A 13,375-nucleotide genomic window follows, 5' to 3' on the forward strand; every position below is an offset into this window, starting at 1 on the left:
GCAGACTGAAAGGCACGGAGGGGATTTCCCGGAGGAGGCCCAAGTTCTGAGGCGCCGGCTCCTTAGGGAGGTTTCGTGGCTTGGCGCCAATGAGGAATTCCGTCCGGACGGGGGTCAGTTCGGACAGGATCAGCCCCCGTGCTTGAGCCTCCGCAACACATGGGGTCAGGACCCAGTGCTGTTTTTAGCGACTCAATGACGTGGTCGCGCGGCGGACGTCGGTCCAGGATAGTCACCGTGCCAGCACATCTGGCGCCATCCAGCCCGCTCCTCTGCCATCGAGCAGGTCCCTGACCCTGGTCACCTTGCCAAACACAGCCCTCTCATCCGCCGGCCACCTGAAACTGCGGTTGAGGAGGTTTGGATTCCTGAGCAGCGGCTCCTGAAGGACAGCCGCCACTCCAGACAGGAGAGAACTGCGCTTGGTGGCGATTTTGTTCCAGACCCTGAATGGTTCTTGGTAAAAGACAGGCAGCCCCCGCATGGTGGTCTGGATGCCTCCAACAGCTCTACAACTCTTTTAGTTGTGAAACAAAATTAAACAGTTAAATCAAGTGCCCCCTGATCTGGGGGACACTCCAAACACTTTTCAAGGCCCCTTTTTTTTTTGTAGTTATTTTTGGGCACTAAAACCATAAATTTTACAAGTGCCCCCTATAAAAGGGGAGGGGAACACTAAAACCCGGCAATAAAAATAAATTAAACTTTAAAACATATAAAATCAAATTAAAATTTGGTTGCCAGGGGTGATGATGCACTCCAGTCCCTCCGGCGTCCACTTCTCGCAGAAGACTCCGAGCGTACCGGTGGACACCGCATGCTCCATCTCCAGGGATACCCTGGCTCAGATGTAAGCGCGGAAGAGAGGCAGGCAGTCGGGCTGAACGACCCCCTCGACCGCCCGCTGCCTGGATCGGCTGATGGCCCCCTTGGTCGTGCCCAGGAGCAATCCTACAAGGAGACCTTCAGACCTACCCACTCCCCTCTGCACAGGGTGCCCAAAGATCAGGAGTGTGGGACTGAAGTGCAACCAGAAATTGAGGAGCAGCCCCTTTAAATAATGGAACAGGGGCTGCCATCTCGCACATTCTATATAAAAATGGAACACGGACTCTTCCAGACCGCAGAAATTGCAGACGACGTGGGAGCCCATGAACCGACTTAAAAATTTGTTGCACGGGACTGCTCCGTGCACCACCTTCCAGGCCAATTCCCCGATAAATAGTGGGAGGACTCCCGCGTAGAGTGCACTCCATCGGGGACCCCTGCCTCCTCTGGACGGCAAGATGGTGCGCCATGGCATGTCCGGATGGCAGACGAGGATGGCAAGGTTGAGAGTGTGCAGAAGCAGCCCGTATAGGAAACCCCTCTGCGCTGAACTGAAAGGCACGGAGGGGATTTCCCCGAGGCGGCTCAAGTTGTGAGGCGCCGGCTCCCGAGGGAGGTTTCCTTCCAGACTTCCGTCCAGACGAGGGTCAGTTCGGACAGGATCTCCCCACGTGCTTGAGCCTCCTCGCCGCACCTAACGGCGCTGTTTTTAGCGACTTGATGGCATCGGCCGCACACCGGACATCGGCCCAGTTTAGGCGCCGTGCCAGCACGTCTGGCGCCATCCAGCCCGCTCCTCCGCCATCGAGCAGGTCCCTGACCCTGGTGACCTTGCCAAACACAGCCCTCTCGTCCGCCTGTCACCTAAAACTGCGGTCGTGGAGGTACGGATTCCTGAGCAGCGGTTCCTGAAGGACAGCCGCCACTCCATTCAGGGGAGAACTGCACTTGGTGGCGACTTTGTTCCAGACCCTGAATGGTTCTTGGTAAAAGAAGGGAGGGGTAACCAAAAGCATTATCAAAGAGGTGAATTTTAAGGTGGAGTGGAGAGACACAAAGGTTTTAAGAGAGTATACCTCAGTGTGGGCCTAGATGGATGAATGCTCATCTACGAATGGTGTGTGAAAGGAGGTGGGTGCACAAGAGGCCAGAGTCGTAGGAACGGAGAGTTCAGGTGTTGGAAAGATTAGCGTGATCAATTAAACATCGAGGAATAGTATTTTGTTGATTCGGAGCTGCGGAAATTAGCCTATTATTTTATTTTCTCTTTCTTTCTGTTTATATTGACATATTTGTCTTCATTGTATGCACATATATTGAAAAACAAATATATTTTATAAAAATTGGAACAAACTTAATTTTCAAGTAACATTCATTTTCCAATAGGATATGTGCATTAATGGAGCTCAGTCACTGCAATATAAGAGTAAGCTGGTGGAAGTCGCAAGCAATGAACTCATTAACATGCTGCTCGATGTGGATTCAGATGATGAAAATGATGACATACAAGGTACAAGGAAACTGGCAAGGACCTCCTACATGTTGCTGTTGAAATTCACCTATGGTTTTTAGAGTGGAATCCTTGATATGGCAGGTAGAGCCATTTTCAGGACTTTGACATTTTTTCAAAGTCCCACAGGACATGACTCATAATGGGGGTGGGCCTTAGACTGAAAGCCAGGCTGACTGGCTGAAAATGGGTCAGACGTGGCTTCCACCGCTGTCAATCAGTAGTGGAGTCATGGTGACGTCACAGCGTGTGTGCATCACCACGCTCTCTCCACTCCGTTAAAGGGGAGAGATTCAATCATTTTTTATCTTTGGCCACCGGGCCACCAGGGAGGGTTTCGGCTGGGCCGCGGCATTGAGCCCTCCCCTTTAAGGGCTGCCGGGCTGCACTCAGTTCGGAGATGGTGTACCGCCAGAAAAACCTACCGGGGGCACAGCGCAGTGGGGATCAACGGGTTCAGCTGAATATTGAGAGGTAAGTATTTTTATTGATTAAAATTTGCGGTGCAACCTCTCGGGCGGGATGGGGTCCAAGCCGAAAAATCTCCGACCTTGGCCAGTTGACCCCAAAGTGGTGGCCATTCAATTTTTATGAATGGCCACTGCAAATGGGCATTAATGGGTCTCTTTGAGACCCTGAATTTCGGCCCCATTGTCTTAATAAGGATTAATGTTCCTGTCACTGAGATATATTGTTAATTAAATCAGATTATTAATATAAAACCAGAGTTACAGTGTTAGCTATATCTTAGAAAGATCACATGGTAATATTTTCCCCTTCTCGCTATTGAAGGATGTATAGCAGGCGTAGTAGAATATCATCACAGGAGATTGGACCTAATGTAAAGTCTTTGGGTACACCTGACACAAACCATGCTTTAATGGAAGTGACACCATTGGGTAATGTGCTTTGGCTTTGGGAGTTGAGCAATTTTGAAATGCTTCCACATTTCTCAAGTGGTTACTTATGTAGGGTGTTATCAACTCTCTTAAACTTAACTTTAACTGACTTTGGCATTATAAAACCCCTCGTGACACTTAATTTTGCTGGGAACTTATTTAATGCAATTAATTATATTGGCAGGCAAAAATTCAAAATGAAAAGACAACATGATTTATTACTGGTCTTAACCCCAATTAGTAAAAAGGTCAATGATGTAATTTGATATTTTAAAACTATTGAATGCCAGGAAAGATGTTGTGGACAATTCACAACTGGAATCGGGAGCTGTGTGTCTGAATTTCGAGGTCATGAACTTTTCAGAAATGTTCTACAATATTTTTTAAATTGCATTTATAAAGTATTTCTGTTTGGGTTACTTTGTATATCCGAAGTTAGATTGGCTACTCCTAACCAATTACCAAAGTGCTTGGAGGATGATAAGATAGGCTTTAGTTAACTGCCCCTTGGAGTTCCCTTTGTGGGCAAGTACATTGCTATGACTTTCATTTTCCCTCTGACAGCGTATATGGGGTTTGGAGCTCATCATTCATGGAATAATGTATGTAAACCTGCACACGATAAGTACCGTGAATTAGAATGTTATGGGCATCATTGACATACAGAGGTGATACCAAAATTATGTACGTTTTGAATGGGGATGTTGGAGAATAGACGATTTGTATCAATTTGGTTAGAGGTATTTACAACATTTTACTTTTCATGACAGAAAATAAGGAAACAAAAGTATCTGTGCAATCCCCAATGGGCCTTTCTCCAGATGCTCGTTCAACCCCAGCAGCAAAGAAGTTAAAAGACCCCAAGTTTCTGAAGCAAGAAGCAAAGGAACTGCTGAAACATTTCAACCATCGAAACATAGAAGCGCTCATTAAGGTCATACGCAATACCCTTGAAATGCTGAGAAAACGTATGCAGACTTCACCCACGGTCCATTATCAGGGTACGATTCTGCGGTTCATAGATTTTGCCTGTGAATGTCTAAAGACTTGGGGCTAGAACGTCCACTTTTGGGCTTATCGCTCAAAAAATGGGCATTATTTCCGGCATGGGCGGTAAAAAAGTGTTTTCATATCGCCGGCTTCTCGCCCATTCTCAAAACACCTAGTTTACATTTTTGAAAATGGGCGTTACTGTGAGCGATATCAAATGAGCGGTAACGTTAAATTTTTTTTGACCTTCTGCCGTAAGGTGTGGCCGTCCTTAGCAATGGCATGGCAATGCTCGATTTCTGCGATTCAGGAGGTCAAGGGTCACCATGTGCTAGATCTCTTAATTTTCAATGAAATAAGAACTCCGATTGTAATTTTAATGTATCTTTATTTTGGCAGCAATAACAAGCTCTTGGCTTTAAGCCAGGTCTTTGTCCTTTTGAGACCACATGGTCAAAATGGCTGTACTTATACCTGGATCAATTTACAGAAAAGAACTCGCCTTCTTTGACCTTATTGGCTCAATTAATAGTCTTTTAACCTTTTAATTGGCTCGCTACCCAAAGGTCCTAAAATGTCAAGTTGATTGATGACTTAATGCAACATGCTCCCACTCATGTAGCATCTCTGACTTGGTGTCTGTGAATTTTCACAGCCTGTCTAAATGCAGCCTGTTTGAATTCTCTATCAATCCCCCCTTTGATTCTTTCACAAACTGAATCATAAAACATCAGGTATCACTGGTTAACCATTCTATAAAATAATTTCATACATGTTAATAGAGTTTCCTTCTGAAATTTGTTGATGTATTTCGCCACATGTCCGGACTAGTAGCTTCCACACAAATTTACACCAACCCGAGTTCCATCGTGGCCACAATGGAAGTGTGGTTTTAGTAGGTTAATTAACCTTATTCCAATTTAATCTAAATCAATACCTTAATTCAACCAGTAAACAACCTTCCCTTAAGCATAACATACCCCTGTGCCACGTACAGACGGTCTGCTGGGACCTGCAAGGTGTCTCATAGAAACATAGACATAGAAACATAGAAAATGGGTGCAGGAGTAGACCATTCAGCCCTTCTAACCTGCACCGCCATTCAATGAGTTCATGGCTGAACATGCAACTTCAGTACCTCATTCCTGCTTTCTCGCCATACCCCTTGATCCCCCTAATAGTAAGGACTTCATCTAACTCCTTTTTGAATATATTTAGTGAATTGGCCTCAACAACTTTCTGTGGTAGAGAATTCCACAGGTTCACCACTCTCTGGGTGAAGAAGTTTCTCCTCATCTCGGTACTAAATGGCTTACCCCTTATCCTTAGACTGTGATCTCTGGTTCTGGACTTCCCCAACATTGGGAACATTCTTCCTGCATCCAAACTGTCTAAACCCGTCAGAATTTTAAACGTTTCTATGAGGTCCCCTCTCATTCTTCTGAACTCCAGTGAATACAAGCCCAGTTGATCCAGTCTTTCTTGATAGGTCAGTCCCGCCATCCTGGGTATCAGTCTGGTGAACCTTCGCTGCACTCCCTCAATAGCAAGAATGTCCTTCCTCAAGTTAGGAGACCAAAACTGTACACAATACTCCAGGTGTGGCCTCACCAAGGCCCTGTACAACTGTAGCAACAACTCCCTGCCTCTGTACTCAAATCCCCTCGCTATGAATGTCTCACCTTAGGGACAGCAGCTACAGCCGCCTGGTCGCAACAACATTTAATCAACATAAACAAACAATATAAAAGTAAAACAATTACAACAAATAGAATTAAACCTTCCACCAATGAAGTTCCTATTGAACCTAGCCATTCAGTGGCTCCACTCCACAAAGTGAATGATGGGGGTTGCTTAAGTTTTTCTACCTCCTTTTGGATATGCTCCGCTAAGTGGGTAATTTCTTCGGAGCTATCTGGGCTATATGTGCAACACTCAGTTCCGAGTAGGGCGCAAGTACCTCCCTTTTCAGCCAGGATGTAATCAAGGGCCAGTCTATTCTGTAGGGCTACTGTGCGGATTGCTACCATTTCTGCATTGATTTTAACTAGGGCCTCTGAGGTATCATTGGCTACCCGTTCCACAACGGATGCCATGTTAATGGATTCCCTTGCCAGTCTGGCGGTCCCATACCTGGGGATCAGAATGGCAAAGAACCTCTCTGTTCCTGTGATAGCTCTCTTAGGACGGTGTAAATGTTCCGACAGTGACTTTATATGATACATATAAGGCACAATGTCGGCTAAATAGCAGGATCCGTCCAATTCTGGGGCAACCAAGGGTAGGCCTTGTGGCCACACACCCAATAAGTGCCATTATAGGCAATGAATGTTAGCTGTTTCTTTGTCAGCAACACTCCGGGGCCTGTCCAGGCTTTTCCATCTGTTTTATTCAGAATCCCCGTTATGTTAGAAATTCCCACATCGGCCCAGTTTGGACGGTTCCGTGGCTTGATTATAATTCCGGGAGCAGTTACTATACCCCATATTTTGTCCTCCTTTGATGTTTCCAATCAGACAGACCGATTCCCCCGGTCTTCCTATTCCCGTTGTATTAGTGATAACAAAAAATGGGGGCCATTTGGAATTATTGTAGCACGGTTGCTATCCCCCTTCAAAGGTAGTCAGATTGTAACCTGCTGACTTCCATTTACGTGCCCAGTTTTCTGTATCCTGAAATGCATTGCCTGTTTTGTTTTGATTAATTATCCACTCAGCCATTTCCGAGATATTCAAGGGAACTGGCCTCAAGGGAATCCCTCCCTTTGAGTGAATAGGAATATGCGCACACACCCAACAACTAGAAATGTTACCTTGTTTGGCATAACTGTACGACATATATAAAAAGGTATTTACATGTAATTCCCTTGCTACTCTACTATTTCCCTTTGGTGCAGAGGGTCGGCTAGTAAGAAGTAGGCCTATGCCTAGAATACCTACAATCAATATTACAGTAAATATATACATTTTCGCAAAAAGTAATTGTCCTTATTAGATTTCAGCTTCAGTTATGGGTGCTCGTTTAACGTGTGAAGCATGGATCCAGGCTTTCTTTCCTTGGACTTTAACAGCTGCCTGGGTGGTCAATAACACTTGATAAGGTCCCTCCCACTTGGCACCCAAAGATTCTTTATGCAACTTTTTCACATACACCCAGACTCCCGAGATGATGTCGTGTCCTCCTTCGGGTGGATTACCCCAAGCTGCCGATACCTGTCGGGAAACAGAACTAATAGCATTGGTTAGGTTCTGACAGTATGATAACAAAGTGTCACTCATTAAGTGAACATCAGCTTTCCTTAAATCGATAGTTCCTGGCAGCGACATGGGTCTTCCTGTTATAATTTCAAATGGGCTTTGACCTGTAGTTCTGTTCGGGGTTGCCCGAATACTACATAGCACTATTGGTAGTGCCTGGGGCCATGGTGTTCCTTCTTGGTGATATTTGGCAAGATGTTGTTTCATAGTTCGATTCATTCGCTCTACTTGTCCTGATGATTGTGGATGATAAGGACAGTGTAAATCCCACGTAATGTTCAGTAACCTACAGACTTCTTGACAGACAGCACCTGTGAAGTGTGTTCCCTGATCTGAGTCAATGCTACTCTGGACTCCCCATCGGGGAATGTAATCCTTACACAAGACCTTTGCAGTGTGATTGGTTGTGGCTCTTTTAGTTGGGACAGCTTCTACCCATCTAGAGAATCTGTCGACCATGACAAGAATGTTAGTGTATCCTTGGCATGAAGGAAGAGCTATATAATCAACCTGCAGATGCTGGAATGGTCCGACAGGGGCAGGGGGCCTCAGTTGGGGCATTACCGTGATGGGTCCAGAATTATTTTTCTGGCAGACCACACAGCGGTCTGTTACCAGCTGGGCATGTTTTTTAAATCCCCGACCCCACCAGCTTTTCTGGAACCGTGCCGTCATCTGTTGTGAGGCCAAGTGTCCCCACGAGTGGATCTGTTGGGCTAAAAAAGGCATAAGCGCTTGTGGCGTGACTGGCTTGTCGGTAACTCTTTGTCTCCAGACACCATCTTCACATAGCTTAATTCCTGCCTCAATCCATGTCCATTTTTCCACTCGGGAGCACTCGCCTTGCATTGTTTGAAGGTCTCGTGTCAGAGTCCTGAGTGCTTTCAATCTGCACATCTGTGTTGGTTCTTCTGGGAGAACGCCCTGTGAGGCGGCATCTTTAGCTGTCTGGTCGGCTAGGGCATTTCCCTGTGCTGCTATGGTATTTTCCTTGGTATGGGCCTTACACTTCAGGATGGACACTTCCTGAGGTAATTGTATGGCCTCCAGTAAGTCTTGGACTTCTTTTCCATTTCGGATAGGTGTACCAGCAGCAGTGAGGAATCCACTTTTCCGCCATAACAGACCAAAGTCGTGAGCGACTCCAAAAGCATAACGCAAATCTGTGTAGACATTAGCTGTCTGTCCTTCTGCTAGTCCACATGCTTCTGACAGGGCCCGTAACTCGGCCTGTTGTGCTGATGTTCCTGAGGGTAAACATCCTTTTACCACTACCTCATATAAAGTTGTAACTGCCCATCCTGCTTTTCTGGTACCATTGTCAACAAAGGAGGAACCATCTGTAAACAGGATGAGGTCTGGGTTGTGCAGAGGCTCCTCTGCTGCTAAGGCTGCTTCTTCTGTTTCTTTTAAAATCTCCACGCAGTCATGCTGTTCACATTCTCCCCACTCTTGCTCCCTCGATTCTGACATCGGGAGCATAGTTGCGGGATTAACCTTTTAATTTCCATTTTATGGCCCCCAACTCCATAGGCTGTACGTGCCCTACCATCCAACGGCAAAAAGTCTCCATATTGTAGGGGTAAGCATGTTAATTCCGCCCCTGTGTCTAAAAGACAGTCCACATCCTTATCGCCCACCCTCACAGTTATATATAGCCCATCTCCCCTTTGTTGTATTAGTGCGAGGAGGTGGACCAGGGTGGGCTCTAATTGTTTTTTGCTATCCCAAGTAACTCCTTCTGTTGTTGTATTGTCAGTCGCTTAAATGCTTCTATGAGGTCATTATCTTGTGACAAGCCTGGTTTGTTGGCTGTATTGTATCCCTGGGCCTGGCTGTGTCCTCTTCCCCGGTCATGACCTTGCTGTTTTGCCCTGCATGTCTTGGCCCAGTGACCTTCTTTCCCACAATAATGACATTTTCCGGGTAATTTTCCTAATGACTGTTTATCGGAATCCTGGGATTTCCATCCCATAGCTTGTACAGCTCGGACTTTAGCTCCCATATCCCGATCTAATTGGTTACATCGATCCACCAACTCTGCAAAGGTAGTTCCTCTACCTTCCCAGTCCGGTAACACTATCTTTAGCATTTTGGACAGTTCTGGCTTTAGTCCTGTCACGAAAGTTGCTTTCAGGGGTCCAAACACTTGTTCATCCATTTCCTCATCTGTATTATTCATACTCGAATGTTCTAGCCACGTGCATCTAAACCGCTCGTCATACTCCAGGACCTCCTCTGTTCCTTTCTATTGGCAGGCTGCAATTTTTCCCCAGTCTGTCTTAGCTGGACTGAAGGCTTGCAGCCAGTGTGTAATCGCCGCCCATCCTGCATCTAATTCTTGCTCATCCTGCCCCAAAGCTTCTTCTACCTTGTTGTGCAATTTTCTTCCCTGTGTTTTTGGCACCATTATGGTCAAAATTTTCACTCCGTCCCAGGGATGAAGTTGATATATATTTCTTAAACGGTCCAATTGGTCCCACGTTTTTACTCCCCCTTTCTTTGGATTGGGCAATTCCTTGGACCATTTATCAATTTTCTCTGGGTCTGCCGGATCATGAATTAAGTATTTTTCATACAGCCTTTTCTTCGTTTTTTTGGTTCCATCCTCATCCGCAGTCTCTTCTGATTTGACTACAACTCGTCTTTTTTTAAACGGGGCAAAGCACACCCCTAATTCTTCATCCTCCGACCCTGTATCGTCGGAGGATTCAGAATCTGTATCTACTCCTCGGTCGTTACTTCGGGTTTGCGCTTTTAATTTATCCAAACATGGGTACCCTGGGAATTGACCAATACATTTTTGTTTTCCTATTACTGTCTCTTGACCTAATGATTTTTTCCATTCTTTAATTTCACCTCTAAGATCTTTAACTTCTGCTTCCGACTTTTCAAGTTCAAGTTTTTTCTGTCGGAGCTGTTCACAAACAGCTTGCAATTGGTCCTTTGTACTGGTCAGTTCTCGATCATGTTGGGAACGCATTATAATTTCTTTCCACTTTCGAATCTGTCCCATAACCGCTAGGGACCATCTGATTCGCTCTTTATTTTTCATACGGGTCATTTTTCCCCAGACCCTTTTAATCTCGTCCAAGGACCATTGTCCTTTGGAGGTTCCGTACTTTTGTTCGATCTTAATACAGGTTTTAGATAAGTTGAATTGTTGCTTTATGTATTCTTTCAACTGTTCGAGAATCTCATCTAGCGAAACCTCAGGTGGTGCCTGCCCACCTTTAACAGTTGTAGGCAATTCTTTGCTCTTATCTCCTGCTGCCATAATACTGATTTCTTTACTGGGGTCTCGAGTCGTAGGCTTGCTAGCCGATCAACAGGTCGGTGATTAATTAACTAACACACCGCCGAAGTTAGACGTCTATGGGACCTCGAGCCGACTACCAACCGGAGGGTTCGCAAACCGGAGGCTTTCGGAATCGCGTAGAAGGAGAGGCGAATTTAGACTTTTGACCGAGGACTTTTATAAAGAGGAGTCCTTACCTCAGTATGTAGGTCCGATGTCCAAAATTCAGTTTCTTCCCTCAGTGATCCTGTTCGTGATGCCAAAATTGTTAGATCTCTTAATTTCCAATGAAATACGAACTCCAATTGTAGTTTTAATGTATCTTTATTTTGGCAGCAGTAACAAGCTCTTGGCTTTAAGCCAGGTCTTTGTCCTTCTGAGACCACATGGTCAAAATGGCTGTACTTATACCTGGATCAATTTACAGAAAAGAACTCGCCTTCTTTGACCTTATTGGCTCAATTAATAGTCTTTTAACCTTTTAATTGGCTCGCTACCCAAAGGTCCTAAAATGTCAAGTTGATTGATGACTTAATGCAACATGCTCCCACTCATGTAGCATCTCTGACTTGGTGTCTGTGAATTTTCACAGCCTGTCTAAATGCAGCCTGTTTGAATTCTCTATCACCATGACATGCATAGGAGACAGAGAGAGAGGGAGCTCAAAGGGACTGAAGGCGTGGCTGGGTGTGGTGTGGCTGCTTTGGGAGGAAGGAAGGAGACTTTAGAGCTTCACAGCAAGAAGGCAAACAAAAATGAACTGTTACCAGCCACATATTTGACCGAATTTGCCCTATAATGGAGGGAGAGGAGGAGGCATCACAGCACGCTGTGGAGACTGACGCTGGAGAGAGCAGTGAGATGGGAGAGGAGCAAATTGGAGACCGCAAAAGAGCCAGGAGGTTCTCGGACGAGGCAAAAGCCTCCCTCCTGCAGGGGACGAGTCACACTGGGGTGATTTGACACACGGAGGGTGTGGGAAGCCCACCTCAAAGGCCTACCAGAGGATATGGACCGAGATAGCTGAGGTAGTCTCGTCGGCAGCCAACGAGGTGCGTGAGGGCAACCAATGCCGCAAACGATGGAACGACCTTGTGGGATCCGCAAGAGTAAGTATTACATTGATTTACATGTACTTATGTATTTATATAATTTGATTTGTAACAGTCATGAGTGACTATCAGCAGATGTGAGGTCTTGCACTTTTACCGGGAATGTTATTACTCAAAGCCTGCGGTCATGGTGTACGTCTTTAGGTAAAGACTGATAATAATCATAATAATCATGATTACATCTCTCGTTTATGTGGTGTATCAGTGTCTGCAGCAGTATCTAGCAATGATATCACGCAATGATCTCATGCCATGTTGTCCTGTCAACTTTTACAGAAAAAGCTATCGACGATGAGGTCCGTGCAGAGGCGAACGGGTGGGGGGCCCACCAGTCCCCAGTGACATCACAGAGATGGAGGAGTGAGTGCTCGCACTCGTGGGGAAGCACCCCCGGACAGCCACGGATGCATCTGCAGACCCTGAGGTGATGCCATGTGAGTAAAGCTTACACCATTGTGTGATGTAAAATCAATAGATGCCACACCAACTCATATCCGAACAACCATATATGATCAATGATTTCTGAAAGTGTCACAGAAATAAGGCTTGCCTAATGAAAATCATTGCAATACACAATGTCTTGATGGTCATGAAATGTGTTATGTATTGATGTGTGTATCGTCCTGGTACCTTAAATGTATAATAAGTACAATGGTACACCACAGAGGGCGCTGTGGTGGAAAACCTGAAAGTACCTGCAAGAGGCAGTATAAAAGGCTGACCACCATACCTGAGAGTCACTCTGGAGCTGAACAATAAAGGACGAAGGTCACAGCAGTTAGACTTACACCAGACCGTGTGGAGTCAGTGATTTGTGTGCTGCATTCACAACATTGGTGGCAAGGAAGTGGACGAACTCCACGCAACCATGGCTACTCTGGGCTCACTACAGGATTTTACCGTGGGCAATGGTTGGGAGGCCTTTACGGAAAGACTCGAGTACTACTTCACAGCAAACGACCTGACGGAGGACACGGACGCAATGAGAGATAAGTGTAAGGCAATATTGCTTTCCAGTTGTGGGGATGAGGTTTATTGTCTCGTCAGGGATTTGCTGGCACCCGGGAGCACCAGGGACAAGTCATACGAGGAGCTGACTGAACTCATTCGTGAGCAGTTGAAACCGAAGGAGAGCATCCTCATGGCCAGATACAAATTTTACCATCACTGCAGACCCGATGGCCAGGATGTCACCAAATATGCTGCGGACCACTGGAGACTCGCGGCGCCATGTGATTTTGGCGCACACCTTGACGAGGCGTTGCGGGACGTTTTCGTTATGGGGATTGGCCACGAGGGCCTCCTTCACAAGCTGCTGGCCACGGAACCCACAGTCACTCTGACAAAGGCCATCACCTTCAGCCGGGCATATATGACCTCGACTTGCAGCACCAAGCAAATAATCCACACAGTCTCGAACCCGGCAGGCACTGTCCACAGGATAGCGCCCACCACGGACAAAACTGCAGAACGTGGCTCTG

The 13,375-nt window shown here is 46.1% G+C and overlaps 1 protein-coding gene across 1 annotated transcript in view; it reads left to right on the forward strand.

Annotated features, from left to right (window-relative positions):
* The window catches only part of LOC139278184 (dynein axonemal heavy chain 5-like), a 382,562-nt gene that overhangs the window by 108,557 nt on the left and 260,630 nt on the right, over positions 1–13,375 (forward strand). Inside the window, exons 19-20 of the mRNA XM_070896837.1 lie at positions 2,215–2,338; positions 4,008–4,238. Coding sequence (XP_070752938.1) covers positions 2,215–2,338; positions 4,008–4,238 — 355 coding nt within the window. The remainder of the gene's footprint in view (positions 1–2,214; positions 2,339–4,007; positions 4,239–13,375) is intronic.

Source organism: Pristiophorus japonicus, chromosome 13 (genome assembly GCF_044704955.1).
Source record: "Pristiophorus japonicus isolate sPriJap1 chromosome 13, sPriJap1.hap1, whole genome shotgun sequence".
Classification (NCBI taxonomy): domain Eukaryota; kingdom Metazoa; phylum Chordata; class Chondrichthyes; family Pristiophoridae; genus Pristiophorus; species Pristiophorus japonicus.